Source organism: Podarcis cretensis (genome assembly GCF_951804945.1).
Source record: "Podarcis cretensis genome assembly, chromosome: 17".
Lineage (NCBI taxonomy): Eukaryota > Metazoa > Chordata > Lepidosauria > Squamata > Lacertidae > Podarcis > Podarcis cretensis.
In genome coordinates, this window is record NC_137187.1 from 30,082,953 (window position 1) to 30,101,908 (window position 18,956).

At 46.8% G+C, this 18,956-nt stretch overlaps 1 protein-coding gene and 1 long non-coding RNA gene across 2 annotated transcripts; one reads left to right on the forward strand and one right to left on the reverse strand.

The window, feature by feature from the left end:
• Nucleotides 1–7,143: 7,143 nt before the first annotated feature.
• LOC307206579 lies at nucleotides 7,144–10,480 on the reverse strand. Its single transcript, XR_013834375.1, has 2 exons — nucleotides 9,679–10,480; nucleotides 7,144–7,345 (listed from the first exon to the last, which is right to left on the reverse strand). It is a non-coding gene; the product is annotated as an uncharacterized lncRNA (long non-coding RNA).
• On the forward strand, nucleotides 7,704–17,710 carry KCNV2 (potassium voltage-gated channel modifier subfamily V member 2). The gene is made up of 2 exons (XM_079959521.1): nucleotides 7,704–9,520; nucleotides 15,606–17,710. The coding sequence occupies exons 1-2, from the start codon at nucleotides 8,156–8,158 to the stop codon at nucleotides 15,885–15,887; spliced, it is 1,647 nt and encodes a 548-aa protein (XP_079815647.1). The 5' UTR covers nucleotides 7,704–8,155; the 3' UTR covers nucleotides 15,888–17,710.
• The last annotated feature ends 1,246 nt before the right edge of the window (nucleotides 17,711–18,956 follow it).

Sequence of the window (18,956 nt, forward strand, 5' to 3'; positions counted from 1 at the left end):
TTTCTTTGGCAGTGCCATGAGCGCAGAGGCATGGCGAATCTGACAGGGAACTTCTCAGAACAATGCTGTGGTCTAGCCTGAAAATCAGATAAGCAGCACAGGGTGTTCAAGCGAAGTCTGAAGGATAATGCCAAAAACCTGTCTAAAGTGCAGGCTGACAAACTCCCATGAACACCATGGTCGGAGTATCGGCTGTTAAAGGGATTTGCAAACAGAGCATAGTTTTCCTGCTGATAATACTGCTGAGAACAGGTTTTATACAGTGCCGGATTTACGTATAAGCTAAACAAGCTCTAGCTTAGGGCCCCACTCTCTTGGGGTCCCCCCCAAAAAACTAAAGGGGGGGGGAACTGGATGTATATTTCCAAAATAAAGGATAAAAAAAACAAATAAAATAAAAACTACATACAGCAGCAGTTTTTTGTGTTGTGTATGGACCTATTAGGTCCATAAATTACCATATAGTTGTATTCATCACACAAAAACAATGACAATTTGTTGTTGACAAAGGACAGCTGGACATATAAAGAAGAAGAAGAAGAGTTTGGATTTGATATCCCGCTTTATCACTACCCGAAGGAGTCTCAAAGCGGCTAACATTCTCCTTTCCCTTCCTCCCCCACAAAAAACACTCTGTGAGGTGAGTGAGAGATGTGTGACTAGCCCAAGGTCACCCAGCAGCTGCATGTGGAGGAGTGGAGACGTAAACCCAGTTCCCCAGATTACGAATCTACCGCTCTTAACCACTACACCACACCGGGTATAAAGGGCCCCATTACCTTCAGGAGCTGCTGAGGGCCTCATCAAACCTCAATCTGGCCCTGGTTTTATATGCTGGTTTCCCCTTTCAGCAGGAGCCCCTTGTATCTCCTGGGATGCTGCTCTGCTGAGTCTCTTAGTACAAGGAGCCCTCTGTAGACGTGATCTCTGGAGATCTTCCAATCTCCTCTTTTGCTGTGCTGCTTACCTTCAATCTCCTCAATGGTCTTTCTGCTTTCCTTACACTTTTTCTCATGAACATCTCTCTCTTGATGGCTGTTCTCCGCTGTTTGACAGTCGCTTGTTCTCTCGAATTCTTTCCCTTTCTTCCTCACTGCCCCGTGGGCTTGGAAGTGCCTGCTAGGAGGCCTGCCCTCTCTCTCACGCCCTTCCAGTCCTTCTCCAAACCCCACCCTTTCCCCAAAATCTTGGACTCGGCCCCCTTTGTGCCCATGCTCTGATTCCGGAAGCAGCCAGTGTTCTGCACTACAGATGTTGCTGCCCTCTGCCTACCACCATCCCTGACCATTGGGCTTCCCAGCAGTGGCTGGGAGGTGTGGAGGACTCCCTGGGACAACTGTGCCCCTGAAGGACCAGGTGAGCAGCCTGTGAGTCATTTTGGACTCACAGCTGTCCATGGAGGCCCAGGTCAGTTCTGTGTCCAGGGCAGCTGTCTACCAGCTCCATCTGATACGCAGGCTGAGACCCTCCCTGCCCGCAGACTGTCTGGCCAGAGTGGTGCATGCTCTAGTTATCTCTCTCTTGGACTACTGCCATGCGCTCTACGTGGGGCTGCCTTTGAAGGTGACCCAGAAACTGCAACTAATCCAGAATGCGGCAGCTAGACTGGTGACTGGGGGCGGCCGCCGAGACCACATAACACCGGTCTTGAAAGACCTACATTGGCTCCCAGTATGTTTCCGAGCACAATTCAAAGTGTTGGCACTGACCTTTAAAGCCCTAAACGGCCTCGGTCCTGTATACCTGAAGGAGCGTCTCCACCCCCATTGTTCAGCCCGGACACGAGATCCACCACCGAGGGCCTTCTGGCAGTTCCCTCACTGCAAGAAGTGAGGTTACAGGGAACCAGGCAGAGGGCCTTCTCAGTGGTGGCGCCTGCCCTGCGGAACACCCTCCCATCAGATGTCAAGGAAATAAACAACTATCTGACTTTTAGAAGACATCTGAAGGCAGTCTTGTTTAGGGAAGTTTTTAATGTTTGATCTTTTATCGTGTTTTTAATATTCTGTTGGGAGCCTCCCAGAGTGGCTGGGGAAACCCAGCCAGATGGGTGGAGTATAAATATAATAATAATAATAATAATAATAATAATAATAATAATAATAATAATTACCACCACCATCATTATCATTGGAGCTGGAGTCCCCTTGAGGACACCAACTGGGCACACAGGCTCTGCTTCTGTGACTCAGCCTAAGGATGCAAGAAGGAAAGAAGCACAAGGTTCCTCTCTGCCTCTGCCTTTGCTGCTGTTTCCCCCGTGTCAAATTTTAGAGTTGATGGCTGCACACAGAACGATGACAAGCCGCAAGTGGGACAGAGACCACAGCTCTGCTTTGCCTGTTTTGCATTTCGCACTGTCAGCCTCCCCCTGGTGGTAGGAAAAAGAGAGCAAAGCTGTATTTTCTTGAGTACTGCTTGGACAACGATTGCAGAAACAAGAAAGTCTCTCAGTGCACACCCTTAGATTAAATGGAGTAATTCTTCCTCCCACACAAATGTACATTTTTGAAGCCAAGAGTGAGGAACCTTTGGCCCTCCAAATGTTGCTGAGCTTCAGCTATTCTCAACCCCAGGAAGTCCGGCCAAAGGGCAGGGATTAGGGAACTCGAGGCAGGAGACCTAGTGCCTCCTGATTCTATCCTCAAAACAACCGTGCAAGGTAGGTCAGGCTGAGGGAAGGTTTGAACCTTGGTCTCCCCAAACTTTGGCCAGCACCCAGATCACTACCTCACAGGGTCCCTTGGAATGACAGTGCTATGTCGCTGTTTTCATACTGTTCGCAAACCCCGAAACACCCCAGAATGTTTGGAACTGCTGAAATAAAGAGCTTTATCTTTGCTGGAATCAAAAGGGACCAGTGTGTGATCTAGCGACTCAAAGCACGCAAGAAAATTAGAGAATTCTTCCCGGCATTTTCAGCTGCGTAGAAGTTAGAACTTTCTCAATTCAAGCTTCAATTTTTATTTATTTGGCTTTTTTTACCTCTTCAGATCTACCTGACATTTTCAAATATTCCTCTTTTAAAATGGAGGAATCTGCTCTGCGGGAACATGTTGCACTGACATTTGCAGTTCGGTTTATCATCCTCTTGCACTGATATAAGCTAATCCTGTTTCTCAGCTGAGTGGCAGTAGGGGAATATCCTATTTGCCCGGAGCCTTAATTCAGAGAAAGCAATGTATATATTTTTTTCCCCTGGCTTCTTTAGCACCTGCTCACAAGTGTTTGCTGGCTCTGTGTCCTGATCGGTGGGTCTCGTATTTGCCATCACCATGTAGATAACAAGCCTTCATGCAGAGAATGATGGATTGTCTGGCTCCCTGGCAGAGCTCATTTAAAACTCTGCAGGGCAAAGACAAGTGTGTTGGGCATTGGTCTACTGCCTTAGTAGAAGTTTATGCAACACTTAACAGAGAAGTTGCCACTTTCCAGAGTCTTTAGCTAGTGAGTAACAGGCAGGACGTGGGTGGCGCTATGGGTTAAACCACAGAGCCTAGGATTTGCCAATCAGAAGGTCGGCAGTTCGAATCCCTGTGACGGGGTGAGCTCCCATTGCTTGGTCCCAGCTCCTGCCAACCTAGCCAACCTGCCAACCTAGCAGTTTGAAAGCACGTCAAAGTGCAAGTAGATAAATAGGTACCACTCTGGCGGGAAGGTAAACGGCGTTTCCGTGCACTGCTCTGGTTCACCAGAAGTGGCTTAGTCATGCTGGCCACATGACCCGGAAGCTGTACACCGGCTCCCTCGGCCAATAAAGCGAGATGAGCGCCGCAACCCCAGAGTCAGCCACAACTGGACCTAATGGTCAGGGGTCCCTTTACCTTTTTAACAGGCAGAAATTCAACAGGCAGAGCTTTCCCATCCCTGCATTGCCACACTCAAAAGAGCTTTGTTTGTTGTCTTTCTCTTTGCTTGGCAGCAGCTAAAAGCACAAAATCTTTGCTGGGAAGAGGCAGTCATGAGGGACAAGTGAATCTGTCAGTTTAGGCTTCTCTCGGCTTCCTCACTTTCCCAGCCTTCAGTTCAATTCATCACTTATCCACATCAGTTTGTAATATTATTTTTTAATTCAAATCAAATATCTTTATTGTGGTCCATAGACCCACAAAACAATTTCAAAACAAAATACAGTTAAAACAACCAAACAACAGGCAAAAGAGAGTGAGGTAGTCATTTTGTTACGTCTAGAGTGTGATGGTCTGTTTCTTGCGACCTCAGAAATAAACTTTGCCATGGTCAGTGTAATATCATTTGACCTATCCTCTAGAAGGTATTTACCAATATGGGAGGCTTCAGATTTTCCCAGCAAGTTTGCTGGTAAGGCCATGAAATATCAGTTAAAAACATCAGTCGCAGCAACTAAATCATTCACCCGGCAGTGTAGCAAGAAAACAAACAGAATAATTCAGCACCAGATAAAATAGCAAGATAATAAAACTGATAAATAAAGATGAGGGACACCCCATCTTACTCTCCAAAGCCTGCAGTTGAGGCCAGGATCTTAGGTCATTCCCACTATGCGTTTGAAGCTCACCACTTCCCCCAAAGAATCTTGGGAACTGTAGTTTTCCCCTTGCAGAGCTACAATTTCCAGCTGCCTTAACAAACTACTTTCCAGGAATCTTTGGAGGGAACGCGTGTGCTTTCCATGTATGCTGTGAATGTGCCCTTTGAATCACAGAAGATTCACTCTCTTTGGTGCAAATCTAACAGGCCAGCTTTCAGTGTGACCCAAGAGATCAAATCAGCACACTCATTTTATAGGCTTGTGTCCAGCCTGGAGGAAAACTGCCCTCCCCAAAGCAAATGTAAGAAAGCATATTTATCCCAGAAGGGGTTTGTGTGACGTTTGAAAGAGAGGGAAAATAGCAGGGAGCATCACGGCACATGAAACGAGCAATGGGAGAACTGTCCTCAGCTCAGCTGAGCTTTCATTGCAAGCCTTTTTGGGGGTTGGGGGAAGAAACCTAAACTGTGTCAAATAATTCCTTCCCTCCTCGTCCTCTTGACACTTTTGGTTCTGTCCGCATGGATCTTACAGGTTTTCTTCTTTCCTTTCCCCCACATCTTGCTGATAGATGGGGCTTCCAGAGGTCCAAGGGGCTGATCAAATCTTCAGCTGCTTAGCAGTGCTTTAGTTTCTGATGCCCCATAACTATTCACTAGGCCAGTGCGCACCTTCTTGAATTATTTCCATTGCCAAGTCACGGTTGCTTTATTTGAATAATGCTTCCCTATGTATACTACCCACAACAAAGCCAAGGGGGCAGGAAAACATCACCCATAAATCTCCCCACAATGCATTGTTATCTAGAGCATCTCTCTGGGGCAAAGAGCCACATGGAAATTCAATGCCTCCCGACACAGCCCCACTGCCAAAACCAAACAAACACACCCAGGAGTGTTTTAAAATCTGAGCAGGGCAACAAAAACCATGCAGACTCTTTGCGATGAACAATTCAACAAGAACTGCCCCAAACAGAGAGAAGATAGGCACCAAACAAAAGGGCACTTGCGTGATCAAATATTACAGAGTTTGTTCATGGCAAGCATTTGGGGAATTGTGCCAGTAAATATTTGACATTCAGTCCAACCCACAAGTCAGATTTAAGCTGCCAGGGAGCCCAGTCTCCGCAAAGCAGCTGTGTCAGAGTGAGGGGGGAGCAGGAGAAAAGCTTGCCGTCCGCACTAAGTCCTCGTGCACAAATATAGTTTTCCATCAAAAGCAATGGGGTGGGAGAAAATTCCCTTCCAGCTTACTGTATTTTTTGCTCTATAAGACTCACTTTTTCCCTCCTAAAAAGTAAGGGGAAATGTGTGTGCATCTTATGGAGCGAATGTAGGCTGCGCAGCTATCCCAGAAGCCAGAACAGCAAGAGGGATTGCTGCTTTCACTGCACAGCGATCCCTCTTGCTGTTCTGGCTTCTGAGATTCAGAATATTTTTTTCCTTGTTTTCCTCCTCCAAAAACTAAGTGTGTCTTGTGGTCTGGTGCATCTTATAGAGCAAAAAATATGGTAATCCTATGACACACTCTGCTACTGCAAGCAGAATATCTTCGATAGAATATGGCATACAAGTTTTGACACAAAATTCCCCCTGAGCCAGAGCTCAGCAAAACAGCCTCATGTCACCAGTACCAGGACTTTCGCTAAACGAGATCTCCACCGAAATGGATCCCTAGAGGCAGCACTGCCAGGGCTTCTCACCTGAGACTTTGGAGAGGCTTTGCTAGTTAGTGTAGAGCATCCTTTCCCAATCATAAATTCACTTCTCCACATTGCCACATCAGTTTGCAAAAATAATAATAATAAAAATCAAATCCTCGTAAAAATTCTTCATGCAAATTTCTCCTTCTATAACGCAACGCTGTCTGCAATTCTGCTTAATGCAAATGTTTGCAATTTCTTTTTTTAATATATATATATATATATATATATATATATATATATATATATATATATTAAATTTATATACCACCCTTCATCAAAAGATCTCAGGGCAGTTCCCAGAATAGAATACAGGATAAAAATAATGCATTTTTGTATTTACTCTCACTAATATATGGATTTTTATGCACAATCTGCCCCAGTGTATGCATTTTCGTGAGATTCTGCACTGCACTGCAGATTTCAAAAGATGTCTGCTCATGTAACTGCTTCAGAACGTGAAAATCTGGCAAGCTCACCTGTAAATGAAACCCAACTTAAATCCCCATCCCCTAGCTGCCATATACTGAGTCAGGCTGTTGGTTCATTGAGCTCCATACTTCCAGCTCTGGCTGGCACCTGCTCTCCAGGGTTTCAAGGAAGAGTCTTTCCCAACTGGATCAGGAGATGCCAGGAATTGACCTTGGGACCTTGTGCCTTCAGAGTGTGTTCTCTGTCCACTGAGTTCTGGCCCTTCCCTTGTGCACGATGCTTGCCTGCCACTTCGGATGCTTCACCTTGAGGTGTTTTCTCCAGGTGGACAAGTTCATCTTTAAGCTCCGTTAGGTACACACAAGGGGCTGGATGATAATCAGAGCACTCTCTCCTCAGCACACAAACAGTCACACACCCTGGAAATTCAGAAGCAAGTTAATCCAAATTCCGAGAAGCGGAATTGTAATCCTTTATAATTAAGCAAGGATGCATATAATGACATGCTTTGCATAATTTATTCACCCTTTTGCAAGTCAAAGCAGTGAGAAAAGAGCTACCTTTCTGCAGCTCCACCTGATGAATCTGGCACTGGAAATTCTGGATCGTCGGCCTCTGGCCTCTGAGATTTGACCAGGCATTGTCAAATCGCTGTCAACTTCAAGTCTTGTCTTCATAGCCTTGACGTCTAGAAACCTGATCTAAAAACAAAAGAACGAAAGCTGGCATTTTGCAGTTGCTGAGTTCGGCAGTCAATGTCAATTTATGCGCAGCAATGTTTGCTACCCTTGTTTTACATAATATTTGACATTAACACTTGCACTGACTCTCAGGAAAACCAGCAAATTTAAGTGTTGGTTTTTCTGCCTGTAAAATGGGCTGTAAACATAAGGAACGGCTCTAAGAGCAGTTGATATACAGAAGAAGAAGACGAAGAGGAGGAGGAGGAGGAGGAGGAGGAGGAGGAGGAGGAAGAAGAAGAAGAAGAAGAAGAAGAAGAAGAAGAAGAAGAAGAAGAAGAAGAAGAAGAAGAAGAAGAAAAGATAGGAAATCGGGGATGAGATGAAAGTCTCTTGGATAATTCTGAAAAATATCCATTGTTGCTCCTTCATAGGAAAGTCTTTTCTGAGTATATGCTATAGAAGCCCTTTGATTTTATTTTTATTAGCAGTAATGACTCTGCTACACTTATTATTATTTTTCGACTGATTATCCACAGATTTCTGGATCCATAATCATTCACGTCACAGATAGAGGGAGCGGAGGCTGAAACAGGATAATAGCCTTTAAATCCCCTTCTCTAAGCACTCAGATCTTCCCTGTCAGCAAGATTAAAGCGGTCAACAGCAGTCCCCATGTGCCTGGATCCCACACTGAGTTTTTGCAACAACTGGAGCTGCTGGTCGGTCGGAAAAGAAACGTAAAACGGCTCTGGTGGCAGATGCTTCGGGCAGGAAGGAGAAGGCAACCAGAAGAAGCTTCGCACCCACCACCGAACGCTAAAGAGAAGCATGTGGAACCTTAAGCAAAGAAAGCAGCCTCTGATCTCGGACTATAAAACTGAATCTCGCCCAGGGGCCACCTGGGATGCAACCATGGGAAGCAATGAAACTGGGGGGACTGGGGGCTTTGGTGCTTCTGACTGGGGATCCCCATTGCAGTTGCCCCAGGACGTTGAGAGCAGCTACTCCTGCTTGGAGGATGAGGAGGAAGAGGGCGAGGAAGAGGAGAAGGGGCTCCCCTCGATGTTTCCCTTCAGCCCAGCCTTCCCAGCTGGAGCCACCACGTCGTCCTCCGTCCTCAACATCAACGTGGGCGGGCAAAGCTACCGCCTGACATACCAGGCAGTGGCCATCTACCCCACCACCCGCCTGGGCCGCTTGGCCACTTCCACCGACCGTTGGCGCCAGCTGGGCCTCTGCGACGACTACGCGGCTCAGGGAGACGAGTACTTCTTTGACCGGGACCCGGCCGTCTTCCAGCTGGTCTACAACTTCTACGCCTCCGGGGTGCTGCGGGTGCGGGACGAGCTGTGTCCCCGCAGCTTCCTGGAGGAGCTGAGCTACTGGGGGGTCCGCCTCAAGTACACGCCCCGCTGCTGCCGCATCTGCTTCGAGGAGAGGCGGGATGAGCTGAACGAGCAGCTCAAGGTGCAGCGGGAGCTGCGGGCCCAGGCGGCCGTGCAGGAGAGCGAGCACCTCTTCCGCCACATGCGCTACGCTGAGCATCGCTGGCGCCTGTGGAACCTCATGGAGAAGCCCTTCTCCTCCACCACGGCCAAAGCCATGGGGGTGGCCTCCAGCTTCTTCGTGCTCATCTCGGTGGTGGCGCTGGCTCTCAACACGGTGGAGGAGATGCAGCACAGGGACAAGGCCACCCAGGAGAGGAGGCCCTTGCTGGAGCACGTGGAGACCTTCTGCATCGCCTTCTTCACCCTGGAGTACGTGCTGCGGCTGGTCTCCACCCCGGACATCCGCTGCTTCGTCAGCAGCGCCCTCAACGCCGTGGACCTCATCGCCATCCTGCCCCTCTACCTCCAGCTCCTCCTGGAGCGCTTCGTGGACGAGGACCAGCCTCGCGGGCAAGGCTCCCAGCACGAAAACGACATAGAGAAAGTGGGGCGGGTGGGGAAGGTGGGGCAGGTGTTGCGCATCATGCGCCTCATGCGCATTTTCCGTATCCTGAAGCTGGCTCGCCATTCGACGGGCCTGCGTGCATTCGGCTTCACGCTGCGCCAGTGCTACCAGGAAGTGGGCTGCCTCCTGCTCTTCATTGCGCTGGGGATCTTTGCCTTCTCCGCCATGGTCTACACCGTGGAACACGATGTCTCCAGCACAAACTTCACCAGCATCCCCCATGCTTGGTGGTGGGCTGCCGTAAGTACCTCCCTAGCAATGTGATGCTCGTTCCTCCCCCCCCCCTTGCTTGCAAGCATGCCTGTTTTGGAAGCGGCAGGGTCCCCCCCCCATGCCTGGCTTTCCAAACATCTGTTCAGAGTCTTGACTTTACAGAACATGCATGCATGCACACACACCCGTCAGCTGGATGCTTTCCTATAGTAGATCAGGCTAAAATCAGTGCAGCTGAGCTTGAACCGGAGAGCTCTTTGCGGCTGTGCCACAGACTTTGTGCTGCTTCTCGCTGAGAAAGGGGAAGAAGGAAACGAGAAGGACAAGCACATGTCTGCCTGGCATTAACATTGCCGTGACTTATCTGTGCCTACTTGACAGCTTGCTGCTGGTATTTTTGTAGCAGATACATAAGGGAGGCTGCGGGGGTGGTTTCACATTCCTTCCAAAGTGAGTTTACAAAAGCAGCTCTGCTCAGCGGTTTAGCGATGCAATCAGAAGGGGGCACATATTAGCTCTCACCCAGCAGTTAAAAAGATGAGGCTGGGAATCTGGGAAAAAGGTGAGGCTGGGAATCTGTCCCTACAGAAGTTTTGTTTCATTTCCAAATGTGCCTGTGGATGAACAATTTCGAGATAGGAAAATAAGAGCAGCTGACCGTCACAAGGCTTTCCAGACAGCTGGTGATCGCAGCTACAGCAGAGCCCAAAATCATTTTTTTAAAATTGCGTTTGCCCTGAGCCAGCCGCAGACAAAAATAACAAAACGGGAAGACCCTCTGGCTCAGTTGCTTGTAATGCAATACGGAGCTTATAATTTATAGGTCTCTAGTTGAAATGCATCCTAAGCCACCAGGGATGGGGAAATGGACATTCCTTCTAGCGCAGCTGGAGGAATCAGGAGGTCTTAGTAGCCCAAGGACAGAGGCTCATCCTGCAAATAGTTCAGCAATAAGAGCACAGGAACAAAGCCTTCCATTGACTGGGACATCGAGCTCAGGGTTGACTATACTGGCAGCTGATCTTCAGGCTTTCAAACAGGGTCTCTCCCCATTCCTACCTGGAGTTGCCAGCGCCAAGCTGCATACAGAGCTCTGCCCCCTGAGTTTTTGGATTTTCCATATTGCTTTGGTGTCCAAAGTCTTTGCTGAGTCACCAGCACTAATCAAATGTGAAGGCAACAAGCCGATCACTTCACTAAAACGAAAAACCCTGTTCCTTGTGCCTGAGTCCACATTCTTCCCATGGGAACTTCCCTGCATAGGGCAAAATGTTGGCACGTGTGAAAGATGGTGCATGGGATTCGTATAGTTTTCAGCAGCACAAACATCTCCTGTGATCAAACTCATTCTGTGTGACGTGACCTTGATTGACCCCTTTGGATAGGTAAATAAATCCAAGTTTGGAGCAGGTTCAGGGGTGTTAACTTTGGACAGCAGATTATGTAAACAGACTTGTGAGCAGAAGCTAGAAGTGCTACAGAAACTAGAGAAGCTATAGAATATAAATTGCATCCTGCCAATTTATGAAAGCATGTTAGAGCTTAGCTGGAAAGCTCTTCTGATAACCCTTCCCCTTTGAAGCTAATATATATGGTGTGTGGGGATAGACAGATGATAGATATAGATAGATGGATAGATAGATATAGATTGATAGATGATAGATAGATGATAGATAGATAGATAGATAGAGATAGAAGAGAGAGAGATGATAGAAGAAGAAGAAGAGTTTGGATTTGATATCCTGCTTTATCACTACCCGAAGGAGTCTCAAAGCGGCTAACATTCTCCTTTCCCTTCCTCCCCCACAACAAACACTCTGTGAGGTGAGTGGGGCTGAGAGACTTCAGAGAAGTGTGACTAGCCCAAGGTCACCCAGCAGCTGCATGTGGAGGAGCGGAGACACGAACCCGGTTCCCCAGATTACGAGTCTACCGCTCTTAACCACTACACCACACTAGATAGATGATAGATAGATAGATGATAGATAGATAGATGATAGATAGATAGATAGATAGATGTTAGATAGATAGATAGATAGATAGATAGATAGATAGATAGATGATAGATAGATAGATAGATAGATAGATAGATAGATAGATAGATGATAGATGATAGAGATAAATGATAGATAGATGATGATGATAGATGATAGATATAGATAGATAGATAGATAGATGATAGATAGATAGATAGATGATAGATAGATAGATGATAGAGATAAATGATAGATAGATGATGATAGATAGATGAAAGAGAGAGAGAGAGATTATGAAAATGGTCATCCATTAGCTGCTAAGTATATTCATTTTAGGCAATTGTGATTAATCTAGAAAGAAGTATATTGTTTCCACAAATGAACCCTCACGTCCTGCAACATCGGGAGGGCCACTGTTCTAAAGGGAGTGGCCTGCTTGGAGGTCAAAGGTTTCCCACCCCTGGCTTAGCAGGTATTATTCTGGGAAGAAAAACGACAATCACACGGTAACTTGCAACCACCCCATACATTGAAAGCACTCTTGCACAACTTTTAACAGTCAAGGCTTCCCCCAAAGAATCAGGGTAGGAGATGCCCTCTTAGAACTGTGATTCCAGCACCTATAAACTGTTCCCGGGGTTCTTTGGGGGGAGGCAGCACTCTGAAAGTGGTAGAAGTGTTTCAAATGAATGTTGTGGGTGTGACCAATGAACACCAGCAATGGGAACAACTCCAGCATGAGGCTGCAGGCAGAGCTTTTCTTCTAGGGAAAAAAGTGCCGGTATTGCATGTCCTTGAGAAGCCCCAGAAAAAAAGCACTGGTTGCAGGAATGTCTATCTATACCCATCTTCTCATGATAATCCTGCTGGTTGGTCTGGGCTGGTGGCTGTTGGCATAACGAACCCTCCCAAACTCCAAATCCCACTCTCCTTCATCTTCCCCATGCTCCAACAGTGGAGCAGACGCCCCTACCCCATGGTTGAATCCTGCACCGCTGCAGACACCTGTAGACAACAGCAGCACCTAGTTCTACATGCGTATATTTCACTTGGCGCAGTCAAGGTGAGGAGGACCAAAGCAGGTGCCAAGAGCCGGGAGACAAGCTGGGAAAAGAGAGTGGTGCCCAAGTGGGGGAAAGTGGCTGGGGAGGGAGGCACCAACTTGCAGAAAATATTGGGGTCTAACCCCCCCCAAATATTTTATTGGGGGGCAAAGGGACCAGGGCCCCACAGAGTTGATGCCTATCCTTCCTCCGATCCTCATCCCACCAAGGCATAAACACACATGAAAATTTCCCCACCAGGACTCCTGCTCTTTCATCTGGCTGTTTATTTTCGGAGATCTCCTGCATTAACATTCAATTCCAGTGAGTTAATTTCCATCAGGCCACAAAACTAATCCCTTTTAGACCATCATATGCGCCAGGTGCATCTGACAAATAAGCTCGCTTGCTGCAGGCTCAGGGAGGAAGCAGGACGTTTCACTCATCTGAAACATCAGGCTCCTTTTTTCTTTGGGGGGAAAGAGAAAAATGCCCTCCCCACTGCATGGCTGCCTTTCCAGTGAATATTGCACTGGATGCTGCCAGACAGAAGCCAAGGCACTAAAAAGGGAAGGAGAGCCCAATGCACATTCCATCTGGAGCCATTTCTTTCACTGTTTTCTCAATATCCCTATAATACCTTGGCATGGGCTATAATAACAATTGCAGGATAAGGTCAGCAGAAAGACAAATGCAAAGTGAGACGCCATTCTTCGGACAAAACAGGTCAGTGCCGGGTTCCCAACACTCGACTCTTCCACCACCATCCACCCATCTCTGCTATCCCCCATCTCTTGCAGCTTTAAGGGTCCCTGAAAACAGGGGGGAAATTCAGCTCCTTGTTTCGTTCTGGCCTCGTCTTCCTCCACCAACCCCGTCCACCCTGCAAACATTCCTTCTCCAAGTTGCTGGAGTATCAACAGGAGAAGCCGCCTTCCTGGCAAGCGTTCCTGAAGATAGGTAGAGCAGAGGGGGAGAGCCCAATGTGTACTTAGGGAGACAGCAGAACCAAGAACCTTGACAGCCTGGGAGTGGCCACCGGGACCACATAACACCGGTCCCGAGAGATCTGCATTGGCTCTCAGTACGTTTTCAAGCACAATTCAAAGTGTTGGTGCTGATCTTTAAAGCCCTAAACGGCCTCAGTCCAGTATATCTGAAGGAGCGTCTCCACCCCCATCGTTCAGCCCGGACACGAGATCTAGCGCTGAGGGCCTTCTGGTGGTTCCCTCATTGCGAGAAGTGAGGTTACAGGGAACCAGACAGAGGGCCTTCTCGGTAGTGGCGCCCACCCTGTGGAACACCCTCCCTTCAGATGTGAAGGAAATAAGCAGCTATCTTCTCTTTAAAAGACATCTGAAGGCAGCCCTGTTTAGGGAAGTTTTTAATATTTAATGCTGTATTGTTTTTAACACTTGATTGGGAGCCGCCCAGAGTGGCTGGGGAAACTCAGCCAGAATGGCGAGGTATAAATAATAAATTATTATTATTATATTACGGGAAGGAGGTGCTGCTGCCCTGTCATTTTTCATGAATGAGAGACCTGGCAGAAACAAAAGGTGACCGGCTTGTTGTTTATTACATTCCTATGTGAATTGCCCTGTGGCCTTTTTGGCAAAAGGTGGCAAATAAATGTCTTAAAACAAATGACTCATAAAATAAACGAAGCTCCACCATAATTCTGAAACAGGCAGATGGAGCAACATTGACTTCAATGCCAGCATGGAATTGGTTGCAGTTTTCAACCAGTATAGACCAAGGTAAAGGTAAAGGTAAAGGGACCCCTGACCATTAGGTCCAGTCGTGACCGACTCTGGGGTTGCAGCGCTCATCTCGCTTTATTGGCTGAGGGAGCCGGCGTACAGCTTCCGGGTCATGTGCCAGCATGACTAAGCCGCTTCTGGCGAACCAGAGCAGCGCACGGAAACGCTGTTTACCTTCCCACCAGAGTGATACTAGCACTTTGACATGCTTTTGAACTGCTAGGTTGGCAGGAGCAGGGACCAAGCAAGAGGAACTCACCCCGTCGCAGGGATTTGAACCGCCGACCTCCTGATCAGCAAGTTCTAGGCTCTGTGGTTTAACCCACAGTGCCACCCACGTCCCTACTCACCAAGATACGGTGGTCCAAACCTAAACAATAGATCTTGAAAAAGACACTCGGGAAAGACATTCCTAGGACCACGGATGGGTAGAGAGGGGGAATAAATGGTCAGAGGGACCTGCTCCTGTCACCCCCAGCCCAGTCCACCACTGCCTGCTGCCACTGCCTGCTTCCCAGAAAACCAAGGTGTCAAATCAGCAGCTGACAAGGAGCGATGGGGGGAACATTGGATTTAGTTCACATTTAAAGGTGAATTCACCAAACGAAAACACAGCTATCCTTCGACATTCGCATCAATCCAAATTTTGCAATGCAGTTCTCCAGCCAAGTAATTTGTGAAAATGGCATACAAAATGTGTTATATTAGTGGAAAAGGCTTAGTAAAAAACAAATGTAGATTAGGCAAGTTTGTATATGAAATGGTATCACACGAGAAAATTGTAAGGAAATACTGGTGAATTTTCATGAGGATTTTGTTTGTTTGTTTGGAAAATTCACAAACTGATGTATAACCATAGAGAACTGAATTTAGGATTGGGGAAATGAGAAACAGACATTGACGTGCTTGGCCATCTTTACTGAGGACACTGCTGTGGCTCAGAAGTTTCTCAGACACACCATCATTGATAGAAAGAGATCATTGTCACATAAGGGGGAGAAAGGCAGCTAAATGGTGTGCGGTTTATGCATGCATGAGTTCACTGTGTTGGGAAGAAGTGGCAGTTTGAGAATCCCCCCCATGGGCATCTTCCTTTGTGCACTGTGATGGGGAGGACAAACACCATCTCTGGTCTTCAGGGATGGGAAGAGCAGAGGCAGATTCTTATATCTATTGCAGAGGAATCTCTCTTTCCAACACTGAAATGGAGAGGAACAAATTCCGCCTCTGTCCTTCAGAGACCAGTCTCTAAATGACCCCTCTGTCCTCAGCATAGAAAGGTGGCTTGGATGTTCTGAGTAACTGCCTTGTTTTGTGTTTGCTTTTCAAGGTAAGCATTTCTACGGTTGGATATGGAGACATGTGTCCGGAAACCCACCTCGGACGGCTCTTTGCTTTCCTCTGCATCGCTTTCGGGATCATTCTGAACGGAATGCCCATCTCCGTCCTGTACAACAAATTCTCAGACTATTACATCAAGCTGAAAGCCTACGAATACACAGCCATACGCAAAGACAGGGGCAAAGTGGATTTTGCGCGGCGAGCCATGAAGAAAATGTCTGAGTGCTGTGGAAACAGGCCAAACCGATTACCAAGACACAGATACAATTAATACCTTGGACGGAAAAGAGGGATTGGGAGTTGAGAGGCCAACAGATTCCCTCAGGTTTGTCCACAAGTTAACTGGGAGGAAAAGACTGACTGGGGTATAGTGCAAAACATTTTCTTTTTTAAAAAAGATACAAGTGAAGATAATCCCTCTTAATATTTTGTCTGATAAATGTTATAGCTGGTGTCCAAGCAGCCTCTGGAATCCATTGTATTGTGATCCAGTGAGTGATTCCAAATAAGGATCCTCTTGAGGAAATGAGAAGGAATGCAGTTGTTTCTTTGATCTGCAATTGCTGCACCACCACAACCGAATCGAAGGCAACTAACTTAGGCTAAGCACTATTACTAGGAAGCAAGAGCCAGTTGATCCTATGAGGCCTACATCTGAGTAAATGTGCAAAGGATTGTGCTGCTTTTTCTGGGTATTTACATATTTGCCAGCATAATGGATGTTGCCTCAAAACCAGAATTTAGTAGACTTTCAAGTAGGAATATATTTGTGTCCTGTACCAGAATTTTATTATTTGAGGGTGCGTCAAGCGCCTTTTGTCCTGTAAATGGATCTGTAGGTACCAAAAACAAGTCATTGTAAGAAACTTGAGTATTAATGCAGTGGAGAGAGAAGGAAGCAAGTGCTAGTAGCCTCCACTGAGTTGCCACTGCTTCACCCTTGTTTGTTCGTGGGGAGGTGGAGTCTGTCCATTTCAGCTTCTACTTTTTCCTATCTTAAGTTGCGTTCTCCCCATTTCCACATCGGTTTGCCATTAAAACAAACAAAAAAGAGCCCTGATGAAAATTCATCAGTGTTTTCGTTTTTCTTCTATTATACACATTTCTGCAAAGCAATTTCTCCTAATTGATTGCATGTTGTATGTTGTGTTATTTTCACTTGGCGTGTGAATTTTGTGCACACTACTTGGCTGGAGAATTGCACTGCAAGATCTGGAGAATTGTGAATTTTGAAGGACGGCTGTGGTTTGGTTTGCATTTTGTTCCATAAAGTGAAAATTCAGCAGATTTGTCTTTAACTGAAAACTGAATCAAATCCCCTCTCCCTGCCTGCCTGTGCTCCCATCCCAACTCTCTTAGACACCTCCAGCTGAGAGCAGCTTGTCTGTTGCAGCTTGGTGGCTTAAATCAGGATGATGAGAGCATTTCTGCAGACATTAAACAAATATTGAAGGGGCCAAAGACCCCTCACCCCCCCCCCCTAGAGTTGGGATGTCTGTCTCCATCATGTTATTTATCTCACAAAGCACAGGGTGGGACTTGGTTTGTTCCACAAGACCTCCCAGTCAACAAGAACTGCACAACCTGAATTTGCCAGAATTTGGTTGAATCCCACACAAATTTAGCCACAGTCTGGAGGCCCCCTGGGAGGGATCTTGTAGGCTAAGTCCTTCCGAGGAGCTGAGACATCAGGTTACAACTTGGGATTCTTGAATGAAGATTGAAATATGGTTCCTACCCCTCATTTCTTTTCTTTTTTTAAGAAAAGATGTCTGGCTTGTAACCCAGCTCTGTAAACTCTGTGATGAATATTACAACGGTTCACATTGTAATTATTTTTATTTTTGAATACTCTCCAAGTGTCCATTTTCCACCTAGCTGCATCTCTGTCATTAACAGGAATTATGCTCATCGGTATCCAGTATCTTATGATGGGAGGGCAGTTCAGACATGACAAAGATGAGCATTGTGCTTCTACACTCCCTGCTCTTCTCCTTCCCACTGTAATTTCAAGGTTCACAGGACAGCCAAACAGAGACTCTGTGGTTTAACTGTGAAACCAAGCCAGGATTCTTGCTAGTGGCCTAGCGTGGGTTGCCAGTGCCCGGGGCAAGGCAAGTGCTTGGCAGGGGGTTGGACTTGATGGCCCTTGTGGTCTCTTCCAACTCTATGATTCTATGATTCTATGATTCTATTCTAAGCATCCTCAGTACCACCTGCCGGCGGGCTAGAACAAAGGGGCAATAGCTTGGCAACTGACCTGAGTGGCAACTGCGTCACCCCATGAGTGTTGAGTATGATGGAGAGCAGGATGAGGGACTGGTCAGGAGCAATCCTTCTAAACCCAATGCAGAGGGCACCCAAGCAACCGCCCACCGTGCCCAATTCTGCTCCTCAGTCCATCCACATGGACATTAGGAGATTCCCCTTTTGAACTTTGTAGTGACCCTAAGAAATTTGCATCCAGGGCAATTGCCTGTGTGGCCCCACTGATGCCCCCCTACTGTATTAGATATCTTGAGTTGCAAACAGTGGTTAAACCACAATTTCCTGATTTGGCTATAACAGAAACTGTGGTTTGACAAAACACAACGCTCCTTCTCTGTCTAAGAAATCCAGCCAATATTTATATAGTAAGAATTGCATGTTACCATCTCCCTGTCAAGCTAATAGATGGTTTTTGAAAGTAAAGAGCCTGAAAATCGCAACCCAAGAAAGAGGTAGCAAGTAGCCATTCCTTTGCATCGTTGTGGTATCACTAAAAACTGGGGTTTGTTTGCAACACACTCCTGTCCTCTAAAGTGCAACGGTGAAGGCACCATATAAGCTGTAGGAACTGACGATAAGCGAGAGTGCAAAGAACGGATGCAGAAAACTGATGGGGGGACAATTTGCCAGAAAGCAGGAGGGTGATTATAAACAGCCAGTGTCTATTAATAAGCGCAGAAGCAGAACTGATAGGCAAGCAGCACAGGCAAGCCGTACGTATTGAATTCACTTGGAGCTGCTGAATCTATGTCATCACATTCTAGAAATTAGAATGAAGCACCGTCCGGAAGCCGAGCAAAGACAAGAAATGATGCATCAAATGAAGAATCAAATGCTGTTTGGCAGACAGCGGGAGGCGACACTCGTCTATCAATGGGAAGCAATGAATTAAACCAGCATCACCTCTTGTTTTACCCCAAATATGGTCATCTGCTGTTTTTCATGTCAAAAACAGCACACGGAGGGATGTTTCTGACAGAAAGAGCTGGAGGACATCTTTGTGACAGACTGGGATCTTCTGAATGGGGGAGGATGGGTTTGCAAGCCGCAGTGACAAATATATATCTATGCA

Bases quoted from the DNA above. Each gene is read 5' to 3' on its own strand.
- KCNV2 (XM_079959521.1), top strand. From the start codon at position 8,156: ATGTGGAACCTTAAGCAAAGAAAGCAGCCTCTGATCTCGGACTATAAA. The intron at 9,521-15,605 runs GTAAGTACCTCC...TTGCTTTTCAAG, and splicing joins ATGCTTGGTGGTGGGCTGCC to GTAAGCATTTCTACGGTTGG.